The sequence below is a fragment of the Xenopus tropicalis genome, chromosome 1 (assembly GCF_000004195.4).
Source record: "Xenopus tropicalis strain Nigerian chromosome 1, UCB_Xtro_10.0, whole genome shotgun sequence".
NCBI classification, from domain to species: Eukaryota; Metazoa; Chordata; class Amphibia; order Anura; family Pipidae; genus Xenopus; species Xenopus tropicalis.
Genome location: NC_030677.2, coordinates 97,414,230 through 97,432,699, shown reverse-complemented (window position 1 = coordinate 97,432,699; position 18,470 = coordinate 97,414,230). Strand labels below are relative to the sequence as shown.

At 38.1% G+C, this 18,470-nt stretch overlaps 1 protein-coding gene across 3 annotated transcripts in view; it reads right to left on the bottom strand.

Annotated features, from left to right (window-relative positions):
* Nucleotides 1-18,470, bottom strand: part of LOC101730712 — an 81,198-nt gene that overhangs the window by 1,408 nt on the left and 61,320 nt on the right. For all 3 annotated transcript variants that reach the window (XM_004911430.4, XM_012954885.3, XM_012954888.3), the window contains exons 5-6: nt 2,193-2,336; nt 1,735-1,871 (exon numbers count right to left, since the gene is read on the bottom strand). In XM_004911430.4, coding sequence (XP_004911487.1) covers nt 1,735-1,871; nt 2,193-2,336 — 281 coding nt within the window. The remainder of the gene's footprint in view (nt 1-1,734; nt 1,872-2,192; nt 2,337-18,470) is intronic.

The window sequence follows — 18,470 nt, the reverse complement described above, 5'->3', positions numbered from 1 at the left end:
TTTAACTGAAAATTTTTGTTTATTTTTCTTTACATGTGGTACATATCAAAAACATTGGGGTGAAAGATTTGAAAGAGGTGATAGAGGTAGGTGGGGAGGGGAGAGGAGAGGGGGGGGGGGGTCCATGCTTAGTGATACTGTCTCTTTATTAGTTTTAAAATTTTTATAGGTGTCAGGCCTTGAGAGTACTTGTAACATTGAACCCATCTATACACTGTACCTGTAAGGTTATGTGTTTTTCCTAAGTCCCTTTGAGCTATAGCAAGGAATATCAGTAAATGTCCAGAGAAGGAGCACATAAAAAGCTACATGGTCAAATTGCAGTCAATATCGTAGAATAAATGTTGGCAAAGGCACAAAGTAATATGTGACTGAGTAAAGGTGGGCATACACAGGCTAATAAAAGCTGCCACCGTACCGCAGTAGCAGCTTTTCCCCATATATGGGGCCCTCTGGTGGCTTACCGATTGAAATCTGACCAAAAACTAGTTTAAAAATCCCAACAGGGCAAGAAGTGCATCAGCTCGTTAATGTGGTCATTGACCTGTTGGCGTGTATCCTTTCAAAGTGATCAAGGTAATATCAGTTAAAGATCTGCTCATTTGGTGAACTTGCCAGCTTAAGGGTCAGATCCATAAAGTCTATTGCACCCAGGATAACAAGATATTGACAAAACTAATTGTTACTTCAGTAGAGTACTACATTAAAGGAGAAGGAAAGGCTAAATCAATAGGTTAGGTACCCCCAGTGATTGTAATCGCTTACCTAAAACCTGCTCTTGTTAGGAGAAAACTGCATCAGCACGGGGTAAATGCAGACGAGCGATCCTCTTCCTTCCTTCTCTTTTCGCAGCAATCACAGGGCCAGCGCATGTGCAGTTGAGTGAAAAAGCCGGCTTTTTGTTAAATTTCGACTTTTCAATATGCTACACATGCGCGAAGACTGAAGGAGGAAGAGGCACACGTGTGCACATATCACCTGGCTGGTGCAGTTTTCTCCTAACAGGAGCACCGGCCAAGGGTTTCAGGTAATCGATTACTATCACTGGGGGTGCCCAACATTTTGGCAACCCCCAGTGATTCTAACAATCCTTCTCCTTTAAACCACTTAAACAAGGGCAGATATGGAATGGCTATACTGTATAGCACGTCTTTCTATGCATAATGTAATACAGTATATACTATAAAATGGCTGTAAAATATTATAAAATATAATTTTAAAGGAGAACTAAAGCTTAACTTAAGAAGCAGGCTAGAAATGTTGTACATTATGTTTTTGGCTTCTGTACCAGCCCAAGGCAATCAAAGCCCTTAAGCTTCCAATAATGCTCACACTAACCCCCATCCTCTTTTCCACTGATTCACTGCACATGCTCTGTGCTGCTGTCAGTTACTGAGCTTAGGGACAGATGCACAATAAACTGTATATAGAACATAAAAGTCACAATATAAGGCTGATTACTAAATAATACAGATATTTGTGCATGTCCGCTCTAAAACCAGTGCAATTAGCATCAGAAATTATTAATCAGCCCTGTAGCATCAACCTCTATGACAGACAAACCTCTGCTTGGTAATTTTCTACCACCCCTAAGCTTAGCTTCTCAACAGCTGCACACTGAGCAAACTAAAGCTTTTAGCTGGTTCAATAAGTTCAGTATATAAAATATACATATAATACATAATAAAGTTTTGAAAACGCTGCTGCCATAACAATCAGCATTGTGGTACGTACTGGTGATACAGAAGAAAGGTCCAGATCCCTTGATGATTGAAATTTAGGTGATATAATTCTGAAGTCCAAAACTGATGTTACATGCTCTTTTGGCAGATTCCGAATCCAGGATACAAACTGAGCTTCGTCAATGACCCCTAAAAAACATTTTCAGCAAAGAAAATAATATTATTTCACTTCTTATGTACTTCATCCACTAAGTCTATCCACAATGATAGGGGTACCTTAGAATAGTCACAAGCTGTTAATTAAAAATAGCTCAATGTAAGTTTAAGGAATTGCAACTTCTATACTGGAAAAAACATTTCTATATGCTCAGTGAAGAAAAAACAGCCTGTAAGTAGTAGTGGATGACACAGTTTTCCAGCATACATACTGGATTCACAAAGGGATTTTTAACTTAATTTACTAGTTGGAATGATTCATAATGGAATGGATATTCTTTAAGCTAAACTAACCTTTTTTTGATTTATCAATTTCAGAAAGCAGAAGATGGCAAATCTCTTCAATAACTTTTGGATCTTTGTTAGGATAAAGATGGTGTAGCAGATTCTTAATATCCCCCATTTTCAGCTCTTTGGATGTTAACACGTGCCAGAGGCCTGCAACAAGTACAAATACAGTGAGCATTTTATCTTTATCATATTGGCTATCTATCTTTCTGTGTATCTCTCTTTCTGTCATCTATCTACCATTCCATTTTTTTATCTGTCTATAGTAAATGGGAGATATCCTGTTCACTTTCAATGATTAGTCCTGCATTCTATAGGAATCATGGTAAATTGTGTTTCCAATGTTTCAAATACAAGACAGTTATTCTTAATAAAATAGTTTTCTGAGTGATCACTTTCTGTTATGTGCTCGTATATTTTCTCAACAATTTTCGCAACATTTTTATGAAAAATAAATAAAAATCGCAGGAACAGGCAAACCAGCAGAAATGGACTGTATTCACAGAAATTTAGTGTAAATTGGCATTAAACATTCTGGTGAAAGAAATTGGCTGACGTGCTAAGGCTTTACTGCAAAATGTCCACAGGTTAATTTGTGGCCTTTTGTAATATTCTTATTTTGCTGTTTCGGACTGTTAATTTTCCCCCTTTCTGTGTTTCCTTGGACATACTTGTAAATAGTCTTAACTGGTTTATAGTATTTGTTCATGATACTGTTTATAACTAGGTGACAAAATAAAATAGTGCCCACTAGATGGCAGTGGTGCACAAGTTACAATATATATTTTGTTTCTGGAGTAGAGTAGAGGTCAAAACAATCACTTTCAAAATGAGATGTATTAAACTATCACATTTTTGCTGCACATCAATGTTCTTACATTTAAAGTGCCAATTGACAGATCAATGCCCTAAAAGCACAGATGAGCAAGCTGACTGATTATGTGAGCTGATCCAAGAGCCAGAGAGCCCTTGCTAGCCTCCTCCTACTGGAGCTCAGATTACTGGGGGTGAAGGCTGATGGATTTAAGGTTTTGGCACTATAATTTTGCATGATGTAGGCAGTTACATTTGTGCTAGCTTCAGATGAAATCAAGACCCAGAGGCAAGTATTAGCATCTTAGAGAAATCAACCTGCTTGCTCTAAAAAAAAAAAGTCAGAAATAAAATGAAAAGCTAATCAAAAACATGAAACAGCAAACAAATAGGCAACTCTTTCCGCAAAATACTAGTCACAAAACTAGTGCATCTCAGTGTTTATGTTTCACAGATGAGGCTTTTATTATAGATGCAATTGCAACTTTGATAATGTTCTGCTTTCCTAAAGCACAGTGCGACTCCGTGTAATAATAAGAATGGCTGTGTAGGCAATCATCCCAGGGACAATGGACTTCTCAATACACAATATCCAAGAATGCCAAGGAGGCACCAACACAGTCAGAGAGATTTTTGCTCTAGTGTTCATTATGTCCTTTAAAGAGATACTGACACCAGAAATTATACCTTTTATTACATCTATCATAACATTGTCTTTGCATGCTATTTATAATTTTGACATAAATGTATTTGTCTGATGCTTTTACATTCCCTATCTGATCCCCCATGTTCCTCCTCCTCAGCAGGAGTTCGTTAGCATTAGAAGCTATAACTGACAGTCTGAGAAGGGACAGTCAGGTTGGCAAAACAGTCAGGTTTAGGAATTTTAAGTAACAATTACTTACAATAGCAGCCCTATCAGCAAAGAATGATCAACATGACCTATAGGGAACTTTTTATGTAGATTCATATTTTAAAAAAGTCATTTTTTCGTTTCAGTATCACTTTAAGCCTTTATTAACACAGAGTTGTAAAAGGAAAGGGAACTGATTTCTTGCATTTTCAGCTGTCTCAAAAGTCAGTAAATACAGAATGGATGTACATTTATTTACTTTTAAAGTTTTGTATAAAAAAGTAAAATCATTAATAACCTACTACAGGTAGGGCATCTCTTATCTGCAAACCTGTCATGCAGAAAGCTTCAAATTATGGAAAGGCCTTCTCTAATTTCTTAAAATGTTTCCTTTTTGTATGTAATAATAAAACAGCACCTTGCACTTCATAGTAACTATGCTGCATGAATCCATACTGGTGGCAAACAAACCTGAGTTTATTTAATATTCAAATGATTTTTAGGAGATTTAAGGTATGATGATCCAAATAACAGAAAGATTTCTTATCTGGAGAACTCCAGGTCCCAAGCATTTCAAATAATAGATCCTATACTTGTAGTTAGTGAAGTGCATTGAATATGTGGCCTAGTAGGCACAAATATATTTAACACTAGCTAAACAGTACAGCCACTCTTTCACTGCTAAGTTTGTGATCTCAGACTAGAAATAATACATGTAAAATCAGTGGAATGGAGCATCGCAATGTGCTAAAAGTCATTAGCAAAGGGGAAAGAGCTTTTGGAAGTTATAGTGACAAATCATTGGTGATATTAAGCTGTTTCTCAATATACATGATTGCTTAAAGAAGTCAGAACATTTGTACACATATACCTACAGGTTCAATCAAACCAAACACAAACCACTCTAAATCTTTATTAAAAATACAACCCTCTAAAAATGGCAAAAGCACCTCATTGTACTAAACACAATTAAAGTGAATAATTATATTTTTACTTGCTCAAAATCTTACAATGAAAAGTGCTAATTACTATGTAAAATATAAACTACAGTGCAGCATGGTCAATACTGAATCAATAAGCCAATTAGAAGCTGCAAAACACTGTAAAATAATAATGTAGGCCTATCTAAATATAGATACCACGTTTATCGGTAACAAAGTTATATGGGGCAATTTACCCTGGGGTGCAAGTGCTAAAGCAGTAAAGGGTGCAAGAGCTCATTTAACAAGCAAATGCCATCTGGGGAATGCTGCACTCTGCACCAGGTTTAAAACTGAGCGCTAGGTGAAGAGGACAGCATTAGGGGGTACAATCCAGCCCTGTCCTTACCACCAGGACAGGGCCCTGCTCCAGCCTACATCCTCGACCTAATGATAAATGAGCTTCTCAGCTCACTTTGTGCAAAAATGCCAGAAATCACCCCCTCTCACTTCCCCCATTAAGTGGCATTTACGTTAGTCTTCATAAAGGGTTAACAAATTATTCAAGTTTAAGGAATATTAAAGGGCACCTATCACTCAAAAACTGTTCCCACCACTGGAGGTGCACAATATTTTTTACCCCCCCAAAAAGTGCCTCCCTGCAGGTGCAAGGCTGCCAACGCCTAGAGGGAGCTTCTGGTATGGGTGGCCATGTTTAGTGGTACTCATGTGCATAATAAGTACGCATTATGCACATTTGTGAAAGTTGTGGCGCAATTGTCAACATGGCCAAGTCCTGAACAACATTAAAATGTTTGTGCTTAGGAGTATCCCAGACAGGGGGAAAATGCAAGTTACTGTAATTTCTAGTGGCAATTACAGATACTAGAGGATTTTTTTTTTACATACAACTGAGTAGTTTTAATATAAAGTATGTTATCACTGATTAATTTGTTCTAATTAGCCAAGCTGTACACAGTGTGCGGTTCATGAATGACAAGAAATATTCTGGAGGTGGAAAAGCAGAACCCAAAGAAAAAGCCTTATTCTTGTCAATGAAAGATTTATTCTTTTCTACTGTGGGAAGATACAGATCTAGTCAGTGGGAACAGTAATATTGAAAAATACAATGAGAAGGCTGCTATAGACTCACTGCTAGAGTTAATTAGAGCATGCTTCTCAAACAGGTCAGGTCTCCTCCTGCTGTAAGCCAACAAGGTTCCTTGAATTGCAATATTAAAGTGAATTGTAGCAACTTCTGGATCAGATCACCTAAAAAGTGTTATTAATTGTATACATTAATAAGTATAGGCATGAGCAGCACCTGCTACTGCCTGAGATGTTTTGGACATCCCCACCCTTCATCATAGGCATATGCAGTAGCAGGTACTGCTACTTTTTAATGTGTACTACTTAATAATACTTTTTCTGGGATCCGATGTGGAAGTTGCTGCATTTCTGTTCAATGCAGTGGAAACAGTTAACGCAGCTTAACTAAGCATGATGATACAGCAATTTTATTTATCACTTTTTAGCACTTCCTTCTTAATTATCCTGGGGTATAGCTCTGCTTTACTGCTGTCCATCTAGAATTTCTATGTATGTGGCTGTGTTTAAGCTCCACATCTCTGTAAAGGCTTAAAAAACTAGGACATAGCCGAAATTGTGTCTATAGCCAAGATTTCCTCACCCAAACACTATCTCTGGGATATTGTTTGTTTATCTGAGGCAACCCTTAAGGTGGCCATACACGGACCGATTTTTTACTTACAAACGACCGATTCCCGAACGATCCGATGCTATCGTTAAGTTATCGTATAGTTGGTGGTGTACGAACGATCGTCGGCCCACTAAACAAGCCGACATTATCGTCCCCAAAATCGATCGGCCAGGTTTAAAAATTTTGGTCGTTTAACGATAAAATCTGCCAGTTGGTGTGAGTGTCAGACATTTGTCTTTCAACGATTGTTCTCTGCGCATGTCACGATTGCCAGCAGCAGAAGTCAACGACATCGATCGTACGTAGATGTACGATCGTAGGTATTTTACTATAATGATGCGACAAAATCTTTCCCGAATTATCGTTGCCCGTGGATGGCATATCGTATGGGAACTCGATCGCCATACGATCGTTTGTCGATATAATCGTTCATCGCACAACGAGCGAAATCGCCTCGTGTATGGCCACCTTTAGCCATCTTTGCTTTATCTGGAAGGAACACAGCTTAGAGTGAGAATAATGTTTTTTTTCCAGTCATATTACATTTTTAAACCAGGTTAACTTCTATTTGGACAAGGCTTACGTATAAAATATATTAAAATAATATAAGAGCAATAATGTTAATATACCGGTATATAAAGGGGATTACAGTGTGCATAGCTTTTTGCTAACATGTAAGCTCATCTTTACACCTTTTTAGAATATCCTCACAGCTTAGGGGTGTGGGTTAAATATAGTTACAGACTCACAGTATTTATTCAGCTGACAATACAATTCTAATATTATACACATCAACGTCATCCCCCCCTTACTGTCTCTTTCATGTTGAATGACATACATTGCTATGACAACTGCAGAGGCCCAGTCAAGGGTTAACAGATGCACATGTAGTAAACACATGCATTTCGATTAGAATTTGCATTGGCTACATTTGTGCCCCAAAGATATATCCTCATATCTGCATATTGGACTTTGTTGCATTTAAATGTACGATCAATATCTGAACGTTAGTCAGAAGAAGACTAAAATCTGAATGTGTATGGCCATCTTAACAGTTCTATTTGTACAGCTGTGAATCAACTGAAAATGAATGGCGTGGGGGACATAAACTTTCCCTTATTTTCTGTGTTAAGTTTTACAGCCTTTTATATCTTGTTTTTGGCATCTTTATGCAGTCAAGTTCACTACTCTACAGTTAAAGTATCTACAGTGAGCATTTACAGACTCTTAACTGCATAGACTACATATACAAATATAAACATAAAGTAAGCAGATCATTTAAAAATCAGTAAAACAGGGGCACTTTTCAAAACTGGATTTTGATGGGCTGCAATAAGGCAAATTGCTTGTCACTAAAGTCACTGAAGTCTTATTTGAGAGTACTAACCCATTTTTAGCATGAAGTATACTGCTTGCCCTGAAGGCATAAAAATAAAGGTTGGCTATTACAGCTAGACTTTCCTACAGAGTCATATACTGTATTGTCATGGGTATAGGTTTCTTCAGTGGAAGTTATGTAGTCAGATTGGTGATTTAGGCAAGTAGGAGTGGTTGTAGTGTCCCAAGGCCTTTCTCGCCTCCAAAGCATAATAAAAAATATCTAAGACCTACTCAGTTTGGTGACCTCCTATTTCTGAGAAAGTGCATTTATTATGCTATTATCTTGACTCAAATTTGACAAAATAATATTATTACTCAGTTTTAATAATTTGTTATCCTAGTTATCCTTTTACTATAGCCCTCCAAGAAGAGTTTCATGAGTATAAAATTAAACAAGATATATTAAGTGTGACTGTGACAGTAATTGGAAGGTGTGTCCACCTTCAAGATCATGTTCTGGAGCATGACATTATAACTAATAATCAGCATGTCTTTACGATTGATAGGTCATGTTGCTTTTTATGATGAAGTAAGTAGGAAGTTGACCTGTTGCCAAAATGTTAGAATCAGTGTTGCATAAACAACTGCTTTCTAACCAGTGGACTGTTGGTCTTGGTAATGTTGTTGGATAGGAAACTGGCTACAGGATCACGTACAGAGGGTGCCTGATTAGCTGGAGGAAAGGGCCATTCTTTCCACTTCACAAAGCACTGGTCCCATGTAGAATATGTCATGCAAATTTTGGATTCCAGTGCTTAAATGGAATATTATTGAATTAGAGTGAGCCCAAAGAAGGTAAGTTTGTTTTTTTTTTATGCTGGAGAAGAGGTAGCTGCATGCAGATATGATAACTATGTATATATATATAAGGAGCAGACCATATAATAAACTCTCTAATTCTATTAATACTATTTAACAGTAGACACAACGGTATCAATTTAGATTGAAAGAAAGGAGATTCCATATTAATATTTTAAAAATGTTTTTTTTTACAGTGAGAACTTTGAAGTTGTGTAATTCTCTCCTTGTATCAGTTGTACTGGCAGATAGCTTCAAGAAGAAGGTTGCATGGTTTTCTAGCAAGTGAGGAAATACAGGGTATTTCCAGGAAGGGAACAAGGAAGGGATTTTCCCCCTGTGAGGCAATTTGGAGAGGTTTCAGTTGGGAGTTTTTACCTTCCTGAATCAACTAGCCATTAGGCAGGTATAATTTAGAAATAGGCTCAACTTGACTGACGTGTCTTTTTACATCTAAGTTATTATATAAACTAACTAAGCAAAAATTATATTTCAGAACATTTTGTTTTAGACATTAGCTAGAAGTACCAATGCCTATTTTTGTTGTTATGGCCCCAGAAATAGGGGGTCAGGGAACCCTGGAATGACTTCATACTTAACTCCTAGCACAAAGCCCTCTTTTGCCTCCCATACAGTTCCTTGCCAATGCAGCTCCCATTTTGTCATCTGCCATGCCTCCATCACAGTTAGTTTTACTGCCATGTACAATGCAGAATTCATGCAAGTAATGCATGTAACATCTTTAGGGTTTTATTTCTGCAAGAAAATGTTTTGTCCTGTTTATATCAGCTGTGCGGATATCAATAAACTGTAATAAACAGCTTGTTCCAACATCAGAGTGCACCATTTTATATGTAATATAATTTACAATACTGTATATAACAGATACATAATACAGCACTGCCTTCCACAATTTGCCATTAATAGTTTCTGCTCAGCTATAAAGATTTCATAGTGTCCATGTATTTATTATTGCTAAATTTAGATGTGATATAAGATGTCATGCTTCTTTTCTCCTAAATCGTTCAGTATACAGTAAATGTTCTATGTTTATGGCTCTATTTTTTCCTTGCAATAAAATGGATCATATACTATTAGCTGTAAAAAGGATGTGCAGTATACCCTCGTTGGTAAGTGGGGAATGGGCCTACTGCCAGCAGTTAACAAAAAAATCTATGATTTTCGTTATTTTTATCTAAACAGGACAAAGAGGGAAATTTTAGTTTCTTTATGTTTGGGCCTTGCCAAGTAGACAATTAGATTACAGAGCATAGATAGTTCCCTGTAAAATTCATTATCTATAGGTAAAGGGAGTAGCTTCAGTTTCCCCCTTTGCCCTGTTTAACTCAAGAAATAAGAAACATTTTAGGGCTCTGGCACACGGGGAGGTTAGTCGCCCGCAACAAATCTCCCTGTTCGCGGGCGATTAATCTCCCCGAAATGCCATCCCACCGGCGAAAATGTAAATCGCCAGTGGGATGGCATACGCAGCGGCGTGATTTCAGTGAAATCGCGAAATGCCATCCCACCGGCAAAAATGTAAATCGCCGGTGGGATGGCATACGCGGCGGCGTGATTTCAGTGAAATCGTGCCGCCATGTATGCGACCTCACTGCCTGAATCATTAGACATGAATAAACCTTTTCTTTACAGCTTTGCAGTGAAATTCACAGTTTTGCAGATGCTGACAATTTTTCATGATAAAATTGATGATTGTACTTGATAATTTCTACGCTTGCATTTAAATGCAGATGCACATTAACTCATAATTAACACAGCTATGAAGAGTTGCCTGAGTTTTTGCCTATAAATCATTAAGCATTGGTGTTAAATCAGATACACAATAGATTATTATTATTTACTGTATATAGTGCCATCAATTTACGCAGCGCTTTACAGAATAAAGGGGTACAAAAGACAGAACATTTAACATGTACATATAAACAGTTCACACAAATGGTTTGCAGTTACATTTGGATGAGGATCAGAGACACTAGGGGGAGGGCCCTACTCGCAAGAGCTTACATTCTAAAAGGGAGGGACATAAAGTCAGGGTAACTAGCATGGTGTTAGAGTTCATGTAGGTGTGTAAAGTGATAGTAAGTGTGGAGTGAGAGATGAAAACCATTGGTTAGTGAATGTTTGGGGGGTTTAGGTTATAGGCTTGAGTGAAAAGGTGAGTTTTAATAGACTGTTTAAAGGCTTGGAGAGTCTGGCAGTGCCTAATGGGACGGGGAAGAGCGTTCCAGAGGATGGGTTCAGTGTGTGAGAAGTCCTGGATGCGAGAGTGAGAGGAGGTGATGAGTGAGGAGGAGATAAGATAACTATAATTTCAATGATAAATAAAAACTGTTAAATATTTAGATAAATGTATCAATTTACTAAAGTAGAAAACTGCATGTGTTCAAGTCTGTGTATGCTTTTGGTGCAAATAATAGCTTTCTGTTATACAATTATCTCAATATATTATGCGCATGCCTTCTGCAGAGCAGCTTCACATGCACAGAAGCTTTTTAGAGGAGATTTACTGTTAACACCTAAAACAATTATGGTGGGATAAGACAGGCTTCACTGGAGAATTTCCCAAACGGCACGGAATGACTAGTTATGATCTAGAATAACCATGAGTGCACAGAAGCATAAATCTGTAATGATATGTAATAAATGGTTGGGCTTACTGCAGATTTGCTGTGAAGTGAATAGTAAGCTTAAATATACTGTGACCATACAATCACAAACTATATAGCAAAAGTTGCATGTTTTGAGTTGTTACTATACTTATAGTATCATTGGCTGTATTCAAGACAAATATACTGTGGCATATGTGTGTGCTGGATTTTTTTGTGTGTTTATTTTATCAATAATTTCACAACAATTGTGAAATAGAAGTATATTTATATACATTGCATTTGTAACATATAAAATTCACATAAGCTAATAAAATTATGCATTTTAAAGAATTTGGTGTGAATTGGGACAAAAAGTGACAAAAAGTCATGTAATTTTAAGGAATCGGATTTGGTTCAGCCAGAGGCATGGCCAAATCCTGCTGAAAAAAGGCATTGGTGCATCCCTAGTATAAAGTCATTATATAGGTTTAACTTTTGTATAGGTTTACCTTTCTTCTGAGAGCTATTGCACAACAATTCAAAATAGGAAGCCAGCCCTATGTAAATGATACAAGTTAGGGGGCTGGGGCAGGAAGGGGGTTACCTGAAAGGAGGTGAAATAAAGATTTATTTGAAATGTAAACAGTTACGCAGTATACAGTTTAGCCAGCAAGTGGCAGCAAACCTTAGTTGGCCCAGTATAAGGGAATTCACCTCCAGGAGCCTACATAAGGAACTGCAGGAGCTAGGAACTTTCTCTTTGCCTTAGTTACATCAAAGGGAAAACAGACTGTAGAGCCAGACCAGTTGGGAGGCTGCACTCTGCACTCTGCACTCTGCACTCTGCTAGGACTAGGCAAGTTAGAAGATCAGTACTAGGCTCACGGTGAGAAGTAGCTCTGCTAGTCAGTAATGGCAGCCTGTGGCCCCGATAAGGTGTAAGTTTTTGATGCAGAACCCTGGGGAATTATGCACCAGTTAGGGATTGGAATGTTCAGGAGTAAGTTAGTAGAAACCTACAGGTGTTGTAGTGAGGTAGCTTGTTAGAAGCTTGTGCACTGTACGCTGGACATGACAGAGAGGTAGGGGGGAAGCTTTAATGGGAGAGGAGGCCCTCCTAAATGGGTAATGAAGCTCTACTAGGGCATTTTCACTAGACGGTGGAACTGGAGGCTTCTGGAGAGGGAATGCTGTGCAAGTGAGGATGTGAGGGGATCCTTTGGAGAAGTGGTGATTTGTATAGTTGATTAATTCTAAAAATGTCAAGCTTGAAGACCAACTGCAAATTGCCTAAGAATATCACACTTTACATGACATTAAAGATTACCTCAAAGGTAAACAACCCCTTTAAGACTTATCCCTTAGGCAATGGCCTTGGCTTGTAATGTGAGTGTATGGGGTACTAAATCGCGAGTAAAGTAAAAAGGGTATATTTGCATGCTGCCTCTCTGATTTCCTCAGTGCACTGCAGGTAACCCATAGTAACTTTTACCATTTACTGGTTTAGTGAATTTTAATCACTGAAAAATAGCTATAATTGCTTGATATGGGCTAATAGACTTAGAAATTTCAAAGGTGTAACATATGTGGCTGGCAATCCTACACCATTATGGTTGTTTAGCCCATGGACCTATCAATCATTTATGAAAGAGAAATGTAGCACAACTAACCTATAGTATATAGTAATAAGATATATTTATTCATTGCAAATATCTGCTTATTACTTTCTTACTGTTTCATATGTATATGTATTTCTGGGCATATGCATATCTATATATAGCAGATATACAGTATTATTCACCCATAGAAAAAGAGAAAAATATATGATAACATTCGATAAACTAGCCAAATGAACCCATAGCTTTAGATATCACATTGATGAATCATTTGTTATTTTGTTCAGTCTGGCTAACAGGTGAACATACCACATGTGTTATACAGAATAAACATCCTTTGTGTGGCCCCTACACATTTGCAGGCAACTATCTAAACAATGAGCTACAAGAGCCTACAGTTAAGAGAAACTGAAAACATTTTACAAAATGATTGCCATTTTGAAAAAGGAGTACATTGTATTAAAGGTATACTGAGGCTCTGGCAGAAAATGGATCTTTTGTTCTGTAGCTTGATACTGCATTTTACTGTAAATCAATAAACCATCTTTTGTTGTGAATGATCTGCAGCTAGCATGAACAATGAGGCATAAAAGACAAATGTGAATCAATTTGAAAAGCAAATGCACAACAGACCCAAGTGTGAGAGCTTTTAGCTCAATTATATGAGAGGGAACACATACCTCTTAGGAAAAATCTTTGCACAGGGCAACTTGTTTGAAAAATGCACTTTTAATTATATAGAAATATGCACACATTATTAGTACCTACACCATGCATATTACTAAAAAGTTAAACTGAAATGGGGGTGGGGGCATTCTGTATATTTTGTGTATTTTGAGTCACTTTACACAAGTATTGACACTTTTATGTTTTACAGTGCTTTTTATCTTGTTAACATATTTGTGGTGTGGTCATAATGTCATCACTGGCTGAGTCTTTCCCTCCTTTTGGTTTTATAGGGTGAGAGTCCTGGACTACATTTCATCTTGAAATAGACTAAGGATCCAAATAAAACACTGGGCTGTGAAATAAATAATTGAAAGCATCTGTAAGACCCCTGAGTGTGATGAATTTTGGAGATTTGATCACTGTTGCTGATCAAACTGCATCTATGTGCTTAAGTGGCACAGTAACCAGAATGGAGGGTATCCAAATAACCAGAGTAACCAGAATGGATCATCTATCTCTCTGTCTCTGTCTGTCTATCTATCTATCTATCTATCATCTATCTATCTATCTATCTATCTATCTATCTATCTATCTATCTATCCATCTATCTATATATCTATCTATTTATCTATCTATCATCTATCTAGTGGAAGAGTAACCAAAATAAAGGGAAGGCATGTGTTTCCCAGAATGCCCTGTAAGGTAGAGCAGATGTAGAAGTGTTAGGGTTTCTTTCAGCTCTGGTTAACAGTCAGGTTAACTTTTGTATTTTGTCCTTCCAATAACAGGAAGGCAGAAGCCTTTTATTGACCCTGCCCCCTCAGTCTGCTTGCCTGAGCAAACAGGTTTTCTTGTGAATTTTGTAAAGTAGCTGGTGTTATTCTGATCAGGCCTGAATTTGTGGAAAGCCCACAAAGGCCCCAGCCTAGTACGGCATAATTTGGGGGCCACACTGAAATTTTGCTCACATACGGAGCAATAGGAACCTCTCCCCACTGCTCCGTATATGAGTTTAAATGAGTGGGGGGGGGGGGAGTTGAGCGAATGGGGGCGTCCTCGGGGCGCCCTCATAACAAATCCGGTGCTGATTCTGATTTAGTATTCTGTGTATGACCTTGGCCTGCCTCCTTTGAATAAGTATCTGAATTTTCCCTTATTACTTCAGTGAATTTCTGTGTACCACTGGAGCTGGCTTTCCCCTGACCTTGCTTCTCATCTGTTTCTGCTGGTTACGACCCGGCCTGGCCCTGATTCTGATTCAGGCTAAACTTCCTGGCACTGCAGTAACTATGTATGCTTTACCATAGCATTAAGCTAGTACCTGTTGCTGTTCTAAGATAGTCTCCTGTTGCTGTGGTTATACTTTGTCCTGAGCACACTGCAGCCCTGCAGCTCTGTGTAACTGGGGCTTTCTTATTGTTTAACCCTTTAACTGCCAACGACGTACGGCGTACGTCGTTGCAGGAAAAGGCTTTATCTGCCAACGACGTGCGCCGTACATTGTTTGGCAGATAAAGATTCTCTCTGCAGAAGTGGCATGTGCCACTTCTGCAGAGAGTTTTTAGCAATGACAGCCCCCTGGGCAACGACGATCGCGTCGCAGGACTGACCTCCAAGCAGCAGAACGCGATCACATTGCGTCTGCTGCTTGCTCCCCACTTCCTGTTTCCCCCCCAAGCACCGGCCCACTGACCAGGACTGCAGCAGGATGACCAGCCATGCGATCCCTGCTTCTTTTTTCTTTTTTTTTCTTTTTGCACACTCGTATACACACATATACACACTTACATACTGTCACACTACTTTTACATATGTACACACGTGTATACACAAACGTTTTTTTGTATTTTTTTTTTCCCATTTTACCACTCATTTTTAGTTTATTTTCCCTAAAAACTGTTTATTTTGACAGTATGACTATTGGATCAGATATTCTGACCACTAATTACACCGTTGTGTGACTTATTTTGTTGTTTCGCTGATTTGCACAATTTTAGTGGTTTTATTGCATTTTTATCCCTGCAGGAAAAGGCTTTATCTGCCAACGACATGCGCCGTATGTCGTTTGGCAGATAAAGATTCTGTTTTTAGCAATGACAGCCCCCTGGGCAACGACGCAATCGTCGCAGGACCGACATCCAAGCAGCAGATGCGGTCGTGTCTGCTGCTTGCTCCCCGCTTCCTGCTTCCCCCCAAGCACCGGCCCACTGACCAGGGCTGCAGCAGGACAACCAGGCATGCGATCCCTGCTTCTGGACAGGTAAGTGTGTTTTTATTTTTTGCATTTACACACTTACACTCACTTACACACACACATACATTTATACCTACATACAGCACACAATTTAGCACTTTTTTGTTTTTTTTTTCTTTCTGCACACTCATATACACTTATATACACTCATATACACACTTACATACTGTCACACTACTTTTATATATGTACACACGTGTATACACAAACTTTTTTTATATTATTTTTTTTTCCCAATTTTACCGCTCGTTTTTAGTTTATTTTCCCTAAAAACTCTTTATTTTGACAGCGTGACTATTGGATCAGATATTCTGACCACTAATTACACTGTTGTGTGACTTATTTTGTTGTTTCGCTGATTTGCACAATTTTTGTAGTTTTATTGCATTTTTATCCCTGTATAAGTGTTCCTGATCAGTTTTTAGCATAGCTTTGCCAGGTGTAACTTTGGTGTACAAAAATATCTTTTCCTATTTTGAATTCATCAGAATGTGTACTTTCCAAAAATATATGGTTTTCTGGGGGTCTCTGTATAGTTAGGGGGGTTAGGCACATAATATTACACTGACAGGGGCCTCTGTATGCAAAAGCTGAGTTGGCAGGCGAGAAATCCATATGCGCTATTTTCATTTTGGGGTCAGTACATACCACAGACTTTGGTATATCTATGCATATTGGGCATCAAACTGTTCAGTAGACCTTAGGTGTTCCTATTTGGGGTGACTTGCCGTTGTACGCAAGAAATTGTGTGAGATAAATGCATCACACTGCAACATTTTTAGGCGATTTTCTGAAATATCATAAAAATTCACAAACTTAGGAATGCTTTGCGACTTTGGAGTAAAAGGAAATGTGTACCCATTATAGATTCGAGCGAATGTGTACTTTCCAAAAATATATGACTTTCTGGGGTGAGCGTACTTTTTTGTAGCATTATTCCACACAAAGGATGTAAATGTGTTGATTTTCTGAAATGACACATCATATGGGGTATGTTCACATTGGGGTCCCTACATGCCACATATTTAGGTAAACCTATACATATTGGGCATCAAACTATTCAGTGGACCCCTGGCATTCAAATGTTTTATCTTGGTACCTAATGCTATGTGGGAGATAAGATGCTGCAAAGTGGAAGCTTTGAACGGATTTTTGGAAATGTCATCAAAATTGCTAATTTTAGAAATGCTTTGTGGCTTGGTACTTTGGAGTAGAAAGACATGGGTATCCATTTTAGATTCGGGGGAATGTGAACTTTACAAAAATATATGACTTTCTGGGGTGAGTGTACTTTTTGCTAGCTTTATCCCACATATAATGATGTAAATGCGTTGATTTTGCAGGAACTGAAATGACAGAAATGATAGATCATATGGGGGTATGTTCACATTGGGGCCCCTACATGCCACATACTTAGGTAAACCTATACATATTGGGCATCAAACTGTTCAGTGGACCCCTGGCGTTCAAATTTAGGGTGTTTTATCTTGGTACCTAATGCTGTGTGGGAGATAAGATGCTGCAAAGTGGAAGCTTTGAGGGGATTTTTGGAAATGTCATCAAAATTTCCAGCTTTAGAAAAGCTTTGCGGCTTGGTACTTTGGAGTAGAAAGACACAGGTACCCATTTTGAATTCAGGGGAATGTGTACTTTCCAAAAATATATGACTTTCTGGGGTGAACGTACTTTTTACTAGCTTTATCCCACATATAATGATGTAAATGTGTTGAGTTTACAGGAGCTGAAATGATAGATCATATGGGGTATGTTCACATTGGGGCCCCTACATGCTACATACTTAGGTAAACCTATACATATTTGTCATCAAACTGTTTAGTGGACCCCTGGCGTTCATATTTAGGGTGTTTTATTTGGTTACTTCATGACCTGTAGAAGATAAGATACTATAGACTGGAAGCTTTGAAGCGATTTTTTAAAAACTTCACAAATTTTGATAAAAACCTATAACTTTAGCAAAGCATTGTGACTTGATAGTTTGGAGTAGACAGACTATTGGGCCTACTCTGGATTCCCCAGAATCTGTTCTTTCCAGAAATGTGTAATTTTCTGGCATAAACTTCTGTTAGTGTTATTTTTTGCCTTGAAATCTAAAGTATGCAGCTTTCTGGAGCAGTGCTTTGGAAATTTGGTAGTGTACTGCTGGGAGTTTTTGACCTATACAAGTGAGAAATCTCCATAAAACTATATATATTTGGTATTGGCACATTCAGGAGACATGGGGCTTTCCAAATCAGTTGTATTTTTCTGCATAAAATAATTTTTGTTTCTGGTATGTGTGTTTATATTATGGAAAATTTGATTATTAATAAAAAAATAAAAAAACAAAAATTTTTAGACATTTAGAAGCCTATATCTTGTTACAGAATTGGAATTACACCAAAATTCTACCATATTTTGAATGCTTAGCTTGTCCTGGGTAAACTAAAAGTCCCCACAAAGAAAGGCCCCTAAAGGGAAACAAAAATGTTCAAACACTGTCGTTGCAGTAGAATTCCGCTTTGTCCAAAACCGCTGGCAGTGAAAGGGTTAAAGGGCAAATTCCCAACAGTTACCAGCAACTTGGATCCTGAGCACTTGCCCTCACATTGTCATATTCTATAATAGAGGTGGGGTGGATAGAGAGCTCTGTCC